General features: G+C 41.1%; 1 protein-coding gene across 1 annotated transcript in view; it reads right to left on the bottom strand.

Annotated features, from left to right (window-relative positions):
* The window catches only part of NFX1 (nuclear transcription factor, X-box binding 1), a 1,622,551-nt gene that overhangs the window by 98,230 nt on the left and 1,507,185 nt on the right, over window positions 1-17,136 (bottom strand). The window contains exon 24 of the mRNA XM_044065583.1: window positions 12,803-12,904. Coding sequence (XP_043921518.1) covers window positions 12,803-12,904 — 102 coding nt within the window. The remainder of the gene's footprint in view (window positions 1-12,802; window positions 12,905-17,136) is intronic.

Here is a 17,136-nt window from a genome sequence, read left to right as displayed (position 1 = left end):
GTCTGTGAGACTAACGAATTTTTCCCACTCACCTCTAATGATGTTTCTTACTATAGCACTGCTAGCTTTATATTCCAACATCACTGCTTTGCTGTATTCATCCATTTGGGGGGGGGTCATTCCTAATGTTGTCCACAAGTGGTTGTCCCAGTATGGGTTTGTATTTATCATTCCTACCTTCCTGCATCTGTTTTATAACATCTTCCAACAAATCATTTGGGTAACCCCTTGCAGAAAACAATCCTTTAAGAAAGTTACATTCCTTCATCAACTCTTTTGTATCAGAGGTCATTCGACATGCCCTTACATACTGACCCTTCACAATGTTTTTCTTGCAGTGATAGGGATGTGCACTGTTATAATGCAAGTACGAATTAGTGAAGGTGCTTTTCCTATGCTCCCTTGAGTTAAACATGTTTTCTTTATAAATTTCAATGTCCAAATATCGTAATCTTTCATTAGAAACATCAAAGGTGACCTTAAGAAATGAGGTAGTTTTGTTTAAGAAATCAACAAATTCCTGCATTTTGTTCTCATCTACTCAGAAGACACAGATGTCATCCAGGAATCTCCTATAAAAATTCCAACAGTTCTTGTAAATAGAGTCTATAACATATTTTTCCTCTGATTTAGCAAGAATTTGGTTGGCATAGGTGGGCACACATGCTACGCCCACTTCTACACCTCTAACTTGATGGTACAATTCCTCACTGAAATAAATGAAATTGTATTTTAGAACCAACTCCATCAAGTTGAGGCAAACCAACCCATCATTCTGGGACACTTCAACCTCCTCAGAGAATTTCTTCTAACATCTGCATTCCTTCGACACTGGGTATGCTTGTGAATAGATCAATAACATCAACCGTAATAAAAGTTAACTCTTCCTTAAATAAACCTCCATTGACATCCCTTAACAGATCCCAGGAACCTTTTAAAATATGTTTTTCTTTTCAACCATATATTCTTTAGTTTCAAATCCATAAACTTCGCCAGTGGTAAAGTTATGACCCATCAACTGAGACAACAGGTCTCAGTAGAGAGTCCATTTCATTTTTGTGTATCTTGGGTATTCCGAAGATCGCGGGGATCTTAGATTTGTCCACTTTCAAATAATTGTGTTAGCATCTATTAAACCATACAACAGCATCTAGAAGGGCTCCATCTATTTTACTGTATGAGATGTTAATTTCATTTCTCGAAACACTTTCATATTTATCTGTATCCATTAAAATTTCATTCATTTTTCCCTCATATATTAGGTTGTTCATCAGTAGCGTTCCTACCCCTTTATCCGGTTTCATCACCCTTATTATTGTTATTCAGTCTAAGCTCATCCAGTACTGCTCTTTCACGTGTGCTAATATTATATTTATATCTAACTTTTGGGATGGCATTTTTGATTTCATTTTCTAAGATACGTTCAAAATTTTTAATCTGGGGATGTAAGGGGGGGGTTGAATGTACTTTTCCTCCTAACTGGTTTGTTGGTGTTATTACCCTGAGTGAACAATAGTCCTAAGTTAATTTTCCTAGGGAAAACGTTTTACATCAATTAAAGTTTTAGTTAAGTCCCCTTTTCTCAAGGGTATAAAGTTCAAACCTTTTGATAACAGGCTATAATGTTCATCTTGCAAATCAATCTGACTGAAATTATACTGTATTTTTTGAAAATTGGAATTTATTAGTTTCATCTTGCCAAATAACGTTGATTTTTTTCTTCTTCTACGACAGGGTGGGGTGTATCAGTACAATCTAATACCTCCCCCTCCCCCTTCTTCCCCCTCTCTGAAAATTCTGTTGTGGGTAAAAATTACCATTCCTGTTTCTAATTCTTTTGGACCTTGTTAAAGGTTCTTCATCACCAACAAGGTCTAATTCATTTACCTGTTCACCTACCTGTGCGTTACTTTCTACATTTTCATCCACCATGTTACTCAAATTCCACTCATACTCCCTTGTAAAGTCAGCTCTATTGTGCAGTTTTGGCTTGGGATAGCTGATGTTATTTTTATATTCATACATATCCCTCGCTATTTTTTTTTATTTTTCTCCTCACTAACTCTTCACATTTGGAATCAACATCATCCCTAATGAAAAAGTATTTTTTTTTCACTAGGTATGGTAAAAATTAGGTCATTTATCTGTTCATTTAATATTTCTATCTCCTTGTTAATAATTTCCTTCTGTATGTCATTGTCTTTAACCACAGCCTTTAAAACAAGCAAACCACATCCCAGCCAAGGAAACCACGGTGAAGAACTTCTCAAAAGCAAACTTCACACTTCTCAAAACAGAGGTGGAATCCTTTAAAGCCCCCAGGCTAGTGGAAAATAAGGCCCAAACCGCAGAATCCTTTACAAACGCATTCTATGGACACCTACAGGAATGCATGGATCATGCTATCCCAAATAAAACCAAGACTCACTCCTCCAAAGGCAGACCGCCTGTCTGGTGGACCCCAGCCAAAAATAAGCTATACAACAGGAGGAGGAAGCTATTACATGAGAGAGCAAAATCCCAAAAAGGGAAGGCATCTCTGATCAGTACTAGCAAGAAACTACGATCCCTCATGAAATCATCTAAGGCCAGCTTCGAAAGAAAAATTGCACAAGACGCTACAGATAATCACAAGGCCTTCTTTAGTTATGTCAGGAACCTGGGTGGCAACTCCCAGATATGCTCAGAGTTAGTGCAAAATGACAAAATACACTGAACCCACAGACATTGCCAACATCCTGGCAGACTGCAACTCCCCCCCTTCCCCCCCCAAAAGAGCAAATGTCTATCCCAACAGAGTGTAGCCTCCCTGACATCACAGATGCACAGGTGAGAGCTGCCCTCTCCAAAGCAAAAAGCATCAATGGGACCAGATGGTGTCCTGGGCAGCGTCTTACACGAGCTCCAAGAAGAACTGAACCCTCACAAACTCATTGTTCAATCTCAGCCTTACTACAGGATATGTACCCAAGGAATGGCGTACAGCAAAAGTGGTCTCACTCCACAAAGGTGGTGCCACAACGGACCCCGGAAACTATCGCCCTATAAAGCCTGACTAGCCTGGTCTGCAAAGCTATGGAGCGTATCATCATGGAACTCAAACAAAGACAATGGGAACCTCCAAACACTAGATCCTACCCAATTCGGCTTTGGTAAGGGCAGATCTTGCCTCTTGAACCTGGTCGACTTCTTTGAAACGGTCACCTAGGCCATAGATGAAGGGAAGGTAGTCCACACAGCCGACCTGGACCTTGCAAAAGCCTTCGACACAATACTCCACTCAGGCATCATAAATAAGCTCACCAGCTTAAATATTAACCCCTATGTCACAAGATGGGTTGCAAACTGGTTCAGGAATAGAACCCACATGGTCAGAATTGCAGGTGCCATGTCAGACTCTAAACCAGTTACAAGTGGTGTCCCACAAGGCTCAGTCCTGGGACCTCTCGTTCAGTATACATTTCTCTGAGGTACAGGCTAACACGGGAGGACTATGGCTGACCAAGTTCGCAGATGACTGCAAATTGAGTGTCATAATCAACTCGCCGACTGACACAAGCATCCTCCAAAAGGGTCTCATAGAGAAGGATAACTTGTGCCAGAGCCATGGCCTAAAGTTAAATGCCAAAAAGTGCATAGTCATCCCCTTTCGGAAAAACAAAGTGCCCACAAATTACCACATAGGTGGTAATCCATTAAGTTCGGAAGAAGTAATTACGGATTCGGGGACCCAAGTAGATAGCAATCTCTCCCTTTGACAATCACGTTGCCAAAGTGGTTAGAAAGACCTTCTATATAGCCCACCTTATCACGAAAGGGTTCACATCTAGATCAAGAGAGGTCATTGTGCCCCTCTACTCATCAGGCCCATAACTGAATACAATGCCCCATTTGGGATGTACCTTACCAGACACCTGCAGCAACTGGAAAGACCCCAAAAGTACCTCACCAAGAGGATCAAGGGACTCAGATGCCCTACGCAGTTAGGCTAAAGAAACTCCAGCTCTACTCAGTTGCTTACCACTTACTCAGAGGCGAATTGTGCCTGACGTATAAAGCCATGTCCAACCCAGAATTAATGGACATGCTCCACCTCAGAAAATCCAAATCCCTTAGAGCTACACGCTCCAGGGACTTAAACCACAGCACAGAAATAAATAGGATATGCTGGAGGGACAGATTCATATCCCAGAGGCTCCCCTCACTCTGGAACATAATCCCAATCCATGGTAGGCAGAGCCCCTCAATGACCCTCTTCAAGAGAAATCTTGATGAGTGGATGGGAGATCGTAGGTTTACCCCCGGGGTCTCTTGTGTCCCTACTAGACAGAGGCACAGTAAACTAACCTTAAAAGGGCTATCTTCTGTGACCTACTATACAGAGGCACAGTCAACTAATCTAAAAGGGTGGCGAAAGCCACACACAGTCTGGCTAGGCTTATAAATGCCCTAGGGCAGAAAGCCTAGTATCAACCTATGAACCTATGTTAAAAATTTCTAAAAGTTCCTTATGATATAAACCATCAGGTACCACATTGTCTGGGTATTTATATACCCTTAAACCTTAAGGAACAATCTCTTCAACTATACACTGTTTCAGATATCAATTTACAATATCAAGTGTTCTGTATTTTAACAAAAGCTTAAGACATTTTAGCTAATTTCACTTTATAAGAATCATTCACTTGTAGATTAATTCCTGCATTCTCACCATTACTGTCCTTAAACTTGGCAGAATAACTCACTTGCAGCCAGTCCTTTAAATCCACATTTCCAGAGTTCAAAAAGTACAGTTTTGTACCTACCATAAATGTAGATGCCCGATAGGTATACATCTGCAGTCATAACATATGGGTTGTCCTGCCTCAGGCAGCCCTTCGGTAGGCCGGATTCCAAAGTCTGGGTCTGGCCTCGGCTGATGTCGCACTTTCCCCGACGTCAGAGCGTCTGGGGTATAAAAGCATCAGCCGACGCCATTTTCCTCAGTTTTTCTTGCCCCAGATGCCAGGTGCCCTCTAGGAAGGCTAAATTTGGATAAATGCTGAAAAGTTCCAAATATTTGCAAATTATATACATGTATAAACAAACAAATACACCATAATAGATTCCCCCAGCTAGCTGAAAGAGGGGTAAGCACCCTAGGAATACCACAGAGGGGAAGGAGGGAGGGTAATCCTGACTGCAGATGCATACCTATCGGACATCTACATTTATGGTAGGTACAAAACTGTACTATGTCCTTCAAGGATGCATCTGCAGTCATAACATATGGGTAGAATACCATAGCCAATCTGGGGGAGGGGGTACTAAGAGAAGGATGGTGTAGTTAAGATCCCCTGCAGCACTGCAGTTGCAAACCCTGCTCGGGATCTGGAGTATAAAGGTAGATTGTAATGCTTGGCAAATGTATGCACGGAGCTCCAAGTAGCAGCTTCTAAAATGTCCTTGGTAGCCACCCCTCGTAGGAAAGCTGTAGTGGTGGCTGTGGCCCTTGTGGAGTGAGGCCTGATATTTTCAGGAACTGTCTTTCCATGAAAGGAGTAGCAAAAGCGAATGCAATTTTCTATCCATTTTGAAACTGTCTGTTTGGAAATTGCTCTTCCTTGCACCCCAGTTGCATATGCTACAAAAAGTTGGTCAGTTTTTCTGCTAGTTTTTGTTCTGTCCAAATAGTAGCGTAGTTGTCTGTGTATATCCAGGGTGTGCAAAAGTTGTTCCCCTTTATTCTGTGGGTTAGGGAAGAACGTAGGCAAGTGAATGGCTTGGTTTAAGGATACCCTAGATACCACCTTTGGCATGAAAGTAGGATTGGTTCTTAGTGACACTCTATCCTGGTGAAAAATAAGAAAAGGCTGCACTGCCATTAACGCTTGTAACTCAGATACTCTTCTTGCTGAAGTGATTGCCAGAAGGAATGTAGTTTTCCAAGATAGAAACTGTAGATCCGCTGATGCTGCTGGTTCAAAAGGAGGTAGTGTCAGTTTTTCCAGCACAAAATTGAGATCCCATGCAGGTAGAGGGGGTCTTCTTGGAGGTTTTACATTTTTGATCTCTCTCAAATTGCCTGAGAAGTGGGTGTGAGAAGATGGGTGGATCCATATTGTATTCTGCTGAAATTGCTGAAGCATGAATCTTAATGGAAGAATAAGACGGGCCATTGTGGAACAATTCTGCTAAGTATTCTAGGATGTGTGCTAGGTTTGCCACTGTGACATCTGTGCCCTTTGATGTGCTCCAAATGAGAAATCTCTTCCATTTAGCTGAGTATGTCTTCCTTGTGGAAGGCCTGCGAGCCTCCAGGATAATGTCCTTCACCCTCTGAAATAAAACAGTTTGGTTGGAATTTAAGGAATTTTCCAGGCAGTTAGCTGCAATGTTTTCAAGTTGGGATGCAGGGTCTTGAAATTGTTCTGCGTTAGAAGAAGAGGCCATAGGGGAAGAGGCCAGGAATTTGCCTGAGACATGCTTCTCAATAGTGGGTACCAGTGTTGTCTTGGCCAGTCCGGAGCTATTAGTATCACTTTTGGCTGTTCCTCCCTGATCTTCAGTAGAACCTTGTACATCAATGGGAGAGGTGGGAAGGCATACACTGTTAGGGCATTCCAGCTGAAAGAGAGAGAGTCCACCCTCCAAGCTTGTGGGTGGTATGTCCTTGAGCAGAATGTCTGCAGTTGGTGGTTGAGTGGGGAGGCGAACAGATCTATCTCCGGCACTCCCCATGTCTTTGTTATGAGCTTGAAGATGTCTGGATGCAGCATCCATTCGTGTACATCCATGGTAGTTCTGCTTAAGCTGTCTGCTAGTGCATTTTCTTTTCCTGGTATGAATTGGGCCTGCAGCTGGATATTGAGATTCAGGCATAGATTCCATAGATTCATAGCCATCCGGCATAGAGGGTAGGAATGTGTGCCTCCCTGTTTGTTTATGTACCACATGACCGTGGTGTTGTCTGTCCTTATTAACAGATGTCCTTGTTGGAGGAAGGGTCTGAATGCCTCAATTGCATGCCTCACTGCCAGCATTTCCTTTTGGTTTATGTGCATGCTTAGCTGCCCTTGAGGCCATAGGCCTTGGATACATTTGTCCTCCATGTGTGCTCCCCATCCTCGGTCTGAGGCGTCCGTGGTGATGGTCTGCCTTGATTTTGGTTTGTTGAAAGGCAACCCTCTGTTGGACTGGCAGGCCTGAGCCCACCACAGGAATTCCTTTTGAAGGCATGGAATGATTGGTTATCATGGATTCTAGACTGTGACTGTGTTGAGACCATACACTCCTTAGGTACCATTGTAATTTCCTCATATGCAGCCTTGCATGTGGGATTAAAATTATGCAGGATGCCATGTAACCCAGGGCCTGCAGGACTTTCCTTGCAGTAAGCTGAGTTTGTCTTGTCAGAATCATGAAGTAATCTGGAAGCTGTTTTTGTTTTTCTTCTGTGAGAAAAGCCATCGGGGTGAGTGTGTCCAGATCTGCACCCAAAAAGGTTATCCTTTGGGATGGTACTAGTCTTGACTTTTGGATGTTGACTGTGTATCCCAAGGTCTGTAGCAGGGGTATGGCATAGGCCAAGTCCTTTAACAATTTTTTCTTGTTGTCCGCTTGTATTAGGCAGTCGTCCAGGTATGGATAAATTTGAATTCCCTGAAGTCTGCAATGTGCAATTACTGATGCCAGGCATTTTGTGAATACTCTGGGTGCAGTAGATAAGCCAAAGGGCAATGCTGAGAATTGATAATGCTCTGATCCTGCAAGAAATCTGAGGTGTCTTCTGCAATTTGGTCTGATAGGGACATGCAGGTATGCCTCCTTGAGATCTAGAGTCACCAGCCAAGACTCCTTGCCCAACATGGGAAGAAGTTGCTGTAGGGTCAGCATTTTGAATTTTGGCACAATGAGATAAGTGTTCAGTGCGGACAGGTCGAGAATAGGCCTCCATTGATTTAGTTTTCTTGGTACAAGGAAAAGTCTGGAGTAAAATCCTTGGCCTTGTTCTGAACATGGTACCTTTTCTATAGCTTTCATCTGAAGTAAATTGCTGATTTGTCTTAAAGCCTCTGCCTTCTGATTTGGTGGAAGGTTTGGCATTCCGCTTCTTTTTGGTAAAATGTGGAAGTGAAACCTGTATCCTTTGTCTATTATTTGCAATGTCCATGTATCCTTTGTAATGCAATGCCAGTTTTTTGAGAATAAAGCCAGCTTTCCGCCCAAGGGAGCTTCCAGTTGATCCCTGGTAGGCGGAATCAGAGTCAAGTCATTGGGTCTGTCCTGTAGTAGTGGTTGTAGTTGTAGCTGTTGCACTACTCCTCTGGTTGGCAGGCTGCCACTGACGGCCTCTGTAGGAGCTCTTCGATTGACCTCTGCCTCTAGGGCGCCTGTCCCTGCCTCTCTGGGCTCTGGTAGAGTCTGGAAAGGACCAATTCTTTGTAGGCCAGTTTCTGCTGAACCTCGGTGGTTGAACTTGCAGGAAATCTTTAACTGTTTGCACAGATTCTGCTTTTTCTTCAACCTTTTTTAGAATCTCCTGTGCAGGGGAGCCAAATAAATTTTGTTTCTCCATTGGAGCATCGAGGAGTTTAGCTTTGACATGGTCTGGCAAAGATTGCTCCTTCAGCCAGGCATGCCTATGAATAACTGCCCCAGTCATAGCTGATCTAAATGAAGCCTCCAGTGCATCAAAGCCACATTTTAAAAAAATGATTACTAACCTGTTGTGAGTTATGTACCAAATCCTGAAGGGATTTTCGGTCTAAGGGTTCAGGAGAAGAAAGTTTCTTATTCATTTGATCTAACAAAAAATTCTTGGTACTGTATCATATGGAATTGACAGTTTAATGCCCTGGCAGAAAGAGTTGAAGATGTATACACCTTTTTTACCCATCTCTCTAAAGCTCTAGACTCTCTTTCAGAGGGTAGGGGATTTTTGGCAGTAGCGGCTGCAACCCCTTTAGGGCCCTGAGAACTAGTTTCTGGGTCTGCAGCATGGGCTTTATACAGATGAAAATGAGAATCCGGGACCCTGTAATATCTGTCAGGTTTGGCAGGGGCCGGAGGAAGAGAATCAGGGGCTGTACTGACATCATTGTACACATCATCAATTACATTTAGAACAGGAGGTATAGCTAAGGGCCTATGCTGAGGCAAATGCAAAAAGGTCCTTAATCTTTTTCTGGAATCAGAGAAATCCTGACCTTGCCATTGAAAGTGCTCTCTCATGGAGTGTAAAGTCTCCCCAAAGTAAAATTCTTCAGGAGGGGAGGCCGAAGGGATAGATTCCTCTGCATCTGAATCCTCATAAGGCGAGTAAGCCCCTTCCTGGTGGTCTGACAAGTCAGATCCATCTGTGGAGTAATCTGAGGAGTGAGGTTCAGAGGGGTCAGTCCTGGGCCTTTTGTCTGGAGGAGGTTGAGAGGCCCTGTCTGGGTGAGGTTGTGAACCCCTAATTAAGGAGATAAGATCCTCAGCAAGGCTGAGGATCTGAGAACTAGAGGAAGGCCTCTGGGATGTAGATTTGGCAGGCAAAGCTTTTGAAAGTTTGGCAGCTTTAGCCCTGGAAAAGGCCTTAATAGACATAGAAGCTGGGGGCCTAGCTGCCCCACGTGCAGGGGTAGAAATGTCCAAAGGTATGGTGTTGGACAATTCCTAAACACTGGCTTCGGTAGGGAGTTCTGAAGCCGACTCAGCCAGAGCCTCTCGGGCCTCGGTGGTCGGAAGTATGGTTTCGGAAGAAGGAATCGCCGTGGACTCTGTTTCGGCCGAAACCGAGACACTCGCGGTAGGCCTAGCAGTGGTTTCAGCCGAAATCGTGGGCCGCGAGTGTCGGTCCTTTTCCTTGCGTTTTTTGACCATATGCGAAGTCGGAGTCTCCAACGGCATTTTATAAGCAAAAGCGGCTCCAAAAAATTCCTCTGCAAACTCTGACCGACGTCTAAGAGTTCGTCGGTTGAAGGAGGCACAGGCTAAACAGGCTGATACGTCGTGGTCTGGGCCTAAGCAAGGAAGGCAGTAAGAATGGAAATCCTTATGAGGTATTTGTTTCCCACAAGTTAAACAATTATTTACTTTGTCTGACATCGGCTGAGGCAAGAAAGAGTCCCCAACGGGGTACTTAGCTTTTTTCGAAGTCTTCGGTAGCTGAAATCTCTGGATCTGACCGACCGGCACTTGCGAACAGCTTCTCCTTCGGGCACCATGAGGCAAGAAAGACTGAGGAAAATGGCGTCAGCTGATGCTTTCATACCCCAGACGCTCTGACGTCGGGAAAAGTGCGACATCAGCCGAGGCCAGACCCAGACTTTGGAATCCAGCTGACCGAAGGGCTGCCTGAGGCAGGACAACCCATATGTTATGACTGCAGATGCATCCTTGAAGGACATCAGCAGCAAAAGTCCTAGGGTTCTGTCCTGTCCTCAAGGGTGAGTCCTCACTGTTAGCAGGAACCACTTCACCTCTCAGAATAGCTGTAGTCTGCAGGAATTCATTATTATTAGCTAATTTTCATTTGCTGTTTATTAGAATGTCCGTTTTGCTTAAATCCACATTATTTCCAGTATTTTCACGCCCTTTGGATGCATTCTGCCTGAGGGCTTCCTGGTTCCGCCCTCCAGTCACTCTTGACATCAATTCCACCACTGAAAGGCTTAGAGGAGTGAGTAAATCAATCAATTGTGATAGCTGACCAATCAGCTTTCTCGTTTGTCCGATGTCATCATTTCCACTCCTCCATTCTCTCTCTGAGCTGGTTTCACTGTCCATGGCCCAAAGTACACCAAAAAGACCAAGAAAAAACAGCCACTAGGTACCCAAATAAGACCAATTACCAAATCCAAGGTACCAATAGACCAGAATTCAGCCAGAAGCCTTTTAAAACCAATTTAATACGTGCACAAAACACACAGTAAACACAAACGCAGACAATTAAAATACAGCGTTTTCGTTTCAAACACTTCATCAGATGTGGTTCTGAGGTAAATTGACAGGTTAAATATCTTGCTAGTGAACAGATTGACCAATAAAAACATTCAATAAGATGATTCAATAAAATGACTCAAATACTAATGAATAAATAAGAGTTAAAATTGAAACCAATATAGTAGGCACTTTGAAGTGAAATGTTTGAAACAAAAACGTTGTATTTTAATTGTCTGCATTTGTGTTTACTGTGTGTTTTGTGCACATATTAAATTGGTTTTAAAAGGCTTCTGGCTGGCTTCTGGTACCTTGGATTTGGTTATTGCTTTTAGGTGAGATATTGTAATGGAGGAGTGAAATTTAGTGTTTGTAGTTATTTGGGTTACTTGGCTGTGAGTTGAGTAATGACTGGATAATTATGTGGATGTGGTCTATAGGTATAAATCTAACTGAAATGGGGGTAAGAATAGAGGTAGGGTACAGGAGCGGAGTGAGCCCAAGCGAAATGAAGAGTGAACGGAGCAGGCTGGCTCTGGCCCCTTGTGCAGCGCTTTTAGTAGAAATTGTGTAGCTCTTTTAGTAGAAAAACAATCAATGAGGTAAGTTGTGGAAACGGAAATGGAAGAGCAGTAGAGAATAAAGAATGATTGGAGCTAATTGCAAAGGTTAACAGTTGCCGACAGTAGAGAGTCAGTGGGAGATAGTAGTCGTGAGAAGTGGGGAGAGCACTACTAAGTTGTATAGTTTTTAGAGAGAGGAGAGGAAAAGAAGAGATGAGTAGCAAACAGATGATAGTAGGCAAGAATAAGCGGGTCGACTTGGCTTGGGAACTATAGTAGGTACTCCCAAAGCAGGAAAGAAGGTATTTAGTTTAATAACAGTTATGGTATGGGGTAGACAGTACTAGGGACATGACAGTTACGGTATGGGGTAGACAGTACTAGGGACATGAGAAGTGATGTACAAGGGAGCTGTGTAGACTGAGCCCAATGAATGAAGACAAAGTTAAAAGACAAGCTCAGTTACATGTATATCCACTGTTTGCAGTAAAGGCTCCTGGATGGTAGGTTCAAGGCTTCCACAGGGTAGGAGAGATTTTCCCAGCAGGCAAGCATACAAAGAAAATCTCTCAAAATTTAAGAACACTGAATTCAACCTGCTAATCTACTGATGTTGAAGTTATGTCTTATGGGAAATGGCATGGCAGGAATTTTTTTTTCACTAAAGAAATGCCATGTCATTGTTACAGGTTGATAAGTAAACACACTTCTGGGAATATTACATTCTTTTAACTCTGGCACACAAAATCAGGTTAAGCTTCTTATCTTCAACTGAAAACAGATCATTAGGAAAATGAATGCAAGGGAGGCTGGAGTCATTTATAGTTACATAAATTCTACAAGCATACCTCTCAACCTCTCAGTGCAAGAAATCTGGACAAAACCAGAAACGTGTGTGTGTGTGTGTGTGTGTGTGTGTGTGTGGGGACAAAGATCTAAAAATACAAACAGATTTTTAAATGTTGCTCCTAGTCACTTAGAAAGTTGTTACACTAAGGTTTTGCATTATTGCGTATTTTCTGAAGGATATGAAGTGTGAAACTAAAATGTCTGTTATTATTTAGTATTATTCAGTGATTTCAATCCTCAATGATTTGCCAGAAAGCTACAAATTTTATGAGGAACAGAATGAAATAGGAGGCAAAAATCTGGGCATTCTGAGAAAATCTAGACAAGTTGAGAGGTATGACCACAGGTCGTTTTAACACAGTAAGCAAGCAAAATAATAAAGAAAAAAACATCCTGTAAAATCATTTTAAAAGCACATCACCAAAGGACAACTGAAAGTATCATTTACTTTTAGTATGGACAACAAAAGATGAACAATCACTCACTTTGTTGCTTGCTTGTGGTGAGCAATGGGAGGAGGCGGTCTCATCTGCTGATCTCTTTCAATCACTGTAGTCAGTGAAGGATTTGGGCATGAAGATCTCCCTCTACAAAAAAGGTCAGATGCACAAATATACTAATAAATCTCTCTAATGCAATATACAACAGTGGCACTAAAGTATTCCAAATCACCAGTTAGCATTCAAGTATATACTGAAAAGTCTACTGGCTTCAATCAACAGCAGTCAGCAACCCAATACAGCAAAATGCTCTGATGTGCATCAGCTAGACTAATGACACACCACCTTTCTTTTTCACTTGAAAACATTTACATTCTGAAGACTTGACAATATTACAACTTTGAAAATTACTAAAGGGACACAAATTACTGCTAAATATTTTCAAATCTTATTACCTTCAGCTCAAACATCATCTCAGACTTGTCAGATGACACTTTCATCAAGACAAAATGGAATTTTAAAGACAATATCCATAGATAAACACCCCAAGACTGGTACAACACTAAACGCCCTTGCTGCACTTGTCTAAAGCTCTTGACTCGGTCATACAACAAGGAGGGAAATGGGCTGTAGTCCCGGAGACCACCGATGACCAGTTGAAACCATGAAGATGTCAGCTGCAAGATGCTTAGAAAGTGTTTTACTCCAAACAGTTGGTGCCATGTATTAACCATCAACATTCTTGGGGACAGCAGGAGCACAGTAAAGGTGTCCCCGAGCTATGAAGACAGAATCCATGAAGGCTGGCCCCAAAGGAGGGATGACTATGGAGAGCCAAAGGCTTCTTCATAAGGAGGGCAAACTCGGGTGGTGAGAGTGACATTGAGGCCCAAGTACGGTAAACCTTATACAGCCCCAAATGAGACCATCCAAAGATGAGCATGAAGACTTGAGGGGTTCACTGCCCTTTGTCCATCTTCCGTAAAAGGGACTCATGCTCTTCAGCCTCTCAATGGAAGCCTAAGGAGATGAAGTTCTGCATCCCTCAACAACTTAAAATGAGGTTTCATATAACAAGGGTGTGAAACAGACCTATGCATGGACCACATGCATTTCAAAGGTGATTTGTGATGGGAAGTCACATTTGTTAGGCCTGGTACTGGCAAAAGTGAAATCTCTAAGGCTGAGATCTCATACCTCAGACACAACATCCCACGAAGCATTAACCAAGTGCAAGCATTCAATGTCCAATGCAAGGACTGCAGAACCTAGCATGGATTCATCTGATGACTCCTCATCAACCACGACCAACCAAACCTACAGAGGTTGTCGCGGGGCAGGAAGCACTCTCTACAGAAAGAGCCTTTGTCTACAAATTCACTAAGTAACTCAATGGGCTGTACCATGATCAGGCCAAATAGCCCCATGTCTAAGTTAGTCAAATGGGGAAAGGATGACACAGATGCACTAAAATGCATCCTTCACAGTGAAATCTATGGACACAGCTTTTTTACAGCTGCTACTACCCTGTGCCAGAACAGGAAATTGAATGGTTTCAAGTCTTACTAATAAAATTTAAATTTCTTGTACAGAAGAAGATCATGCAAAATGTAGACTTGCTTGTAAGAAGAGCTGGGCCACAACCACTCCTCTGAGCTAAGTTCCCAGTGATGACATTTTGACCTCCCTTAAGTCAGGAATGGGATTCTCCCACCACTGTCAGTAGGAATTTAAATCTTATACCAAATGAAAGTCGGAGCTGGTGCAGAATTCATATAAGTTTCAACTGTTATAAAAAAAACTTCTAAAAAGGACCTGCAAATACATGAAGCAAAAGAAAACTGACAGGTGTGGGGGATGAACAGACCTAAGTAGTTGACTAGATAGGTTACAACATGCAAAGGAATACTTCTTTTACCAAGTGTGTGAACTTCAAAGAAAAAAATGTTGAATTTTGACAGGTTGAAGGGTTAAACCTAACCACAGTTCTCATCATGGAAGTTCCTCAGTTCCAGACACTTGCCATCATTCTTAGGTTTTGGTTCATCAATACAACCTGCAAAATGAATGATGAACTGTTCATTCAAAAGGCAGGTGGCAAAAGGTGGAACTGGAAAGAGGAAGACATTCAAACCCTGCTCCCCCTCTCCAAATCCTATTGTAAACCTGCAATCCAGGCTAGATTGCTTCATCATATTGTGAACAGTAGTCTAGATCACAGCAACAAGGGTGTCCTGGACAAATGTTCCTTAAGGCAAACAAAGTGCATTTAGTCTAGCAAGCCTTGAATGCACTGACGAACACTTCCCTACTGGGAAATAACAATAACACAGTGATTCAAAAAACAGACATGATTTCAAAAGTGAGGTTTGCCTTATTGGGTTAGTTTTTCCAACTGGTTTAAAAAAGCTAACACATTACTATCTGGAAGACATCCAGCTTATTTGACAAGGCTCAACTCAGACTGGATTTTCCAGGACAATACATTAAAAAATTGAGTGACTTGAATAGATTCTACAACCACTTCTGGAAGAAACTATTGCTTACAAAAAATTTGCATGTTTTTGAGCAATTAAAAAGTGTTCCTCAGACCACAAATCCAGAAGTTTGGAAAAACCTTCTGGAAGGAATAAATGCATCTAAAAATATGTTTTTCTAAGGGACAAAATGTAAGTTGCAAGAGGCCACACATTTAAAAGGTAATTTTAGCCTCTCTCCATGTCGGTAGATTATTTTAATCAGCGAACTTGATAAAAACTCTGAAAGCACCTATATGTGCCAATGTTTTACTCTCAAGAACAAATGCAGCAATAGCTTAAAGAAGACAGACTATGGAATACTGAAGCCCTATTAACAGACATTGATAAAATATATTTCAGTACCAAATCAGACTTGAGTAAAAAGGGTATAACATGTTTTAGCTTGCTCAAACAGTTTCTAATGACATAACATACATTTTAAAGATATTAGCTGAACTATATAAAGGGATTTCTTAAAAAATTATAATTGAGAAAATGTCAAAATTTAGAAACCTGCTAACTTCAAAAATGCTTTTTTTCCGCCCTTAGTCCTGGGAGGTCCAGAGGTTATGACTCAGGGTGGTTACAAATTATAGCCAACGAAGTGATAGCCACTCAGAAAAGACAAAGCTTGTCCCATTTTGGTTTTCCATTCATCCAATTTTGGGACAGCTGATAATGGAAGAGTTAATTGCCCTGACAAAGAATTTTTTTCTGCTTTTGTTTTGCCTATTACAAATGAAATGTGGTGTATAAAAAAGATAATAGTGGATAATTGGAAAATTTTGTTAGGAAATCAGGAATTGTTAAATATTATAGGTGAAGGACCTAAATTTGTTTTCAAAAAAACAAAAAACATTAAAAACATGTTAGAATGGACAAATAAAGTAAGAAATGAAAATAAAGGTCCAAGAATTTTAGCTAAGGGCACTTATGCATGTAATGCCTGCAGACAGTGCAGGTTTATAATTAATTCTTCTTCAATATAGGTTTCACACTTAAACAAAACATATTGGTCTAAGAGTTATTATACATGTAGTACAGAGAAGGTAGTTTACATTGCTCAGTGTTCAACTTGTCCTAGTTTCTATATAGGCATGACTACAAGATGCCTTAGAAAAAGGATTAGTGAACATCTTTTAGCCATTAAGAAAAAAGATTTAGTTAATGCTTTGGCTAAACACTCTTTGCTTTGTAAAGATTTCAAGAAATTAATTTTTTCTGTAAAGGATTGTGTTCCATCAGGGGACATTTATTGGTGATGTTGAGGTCCTTTTAGAATGTAAATAATCCCTTTGGCAACTGCAACTAGGAGCAGAATTTGCTCCTGGTTTAAATGAAACAATTAATTTAAAGTGCTTTTTACAAATGAAACAGTATTAAATTTAACAAGTATATATATATATATATATATATATATATATATATATATATATATAATAAACAACTGAACTGAAACCAAATAAAGCTAAAAACCTGGAATGACTCGGAAAATAAACAGTCAAAAATTACGCGTTTCGTCCACTTTTAATTAACATGAATTTCATCAGAAAATGATTTCTGATGAAGTTCATGTTAATTAAAAGTGGACGAAACACATAATTTTTTGACTGTTTTCAGAGTCATTCCAGGTTTTTAGTTTTATTTGATATATATATATATATATATATATATATACACACACATTTATATTTATTTTATAACAATTTCCTATAACAAGTTTCTTGTTTTTGATATATTTTATTGTAGTGTCTTTTAAGAGAATCAATTAACTCATTTATTTTATGAGATTACTTATGTGACCAATTAACTTGTATATAAAAAAGGATGCGAGTGGAGTTTTTTTTATTTCTGAAGAAG

Source organism: Protopterus annectens, chromosome 3.part0 (genome assembly GCF_019279795.1).
Source record: "Protopterus annectens isolate FY-2018-M chromosome 3.part0, PAN1.0, whole genome shotgun sequence".
Taxonomy (NCBI): Eukaryota; Metazoa; Chordata; order Ceratodontiformes; family Protopteridae; genus Protopterus; species Protopterus annectens.
This window is presented reverse-complemented; position numbering and strand designations above follow the sequence as displayed.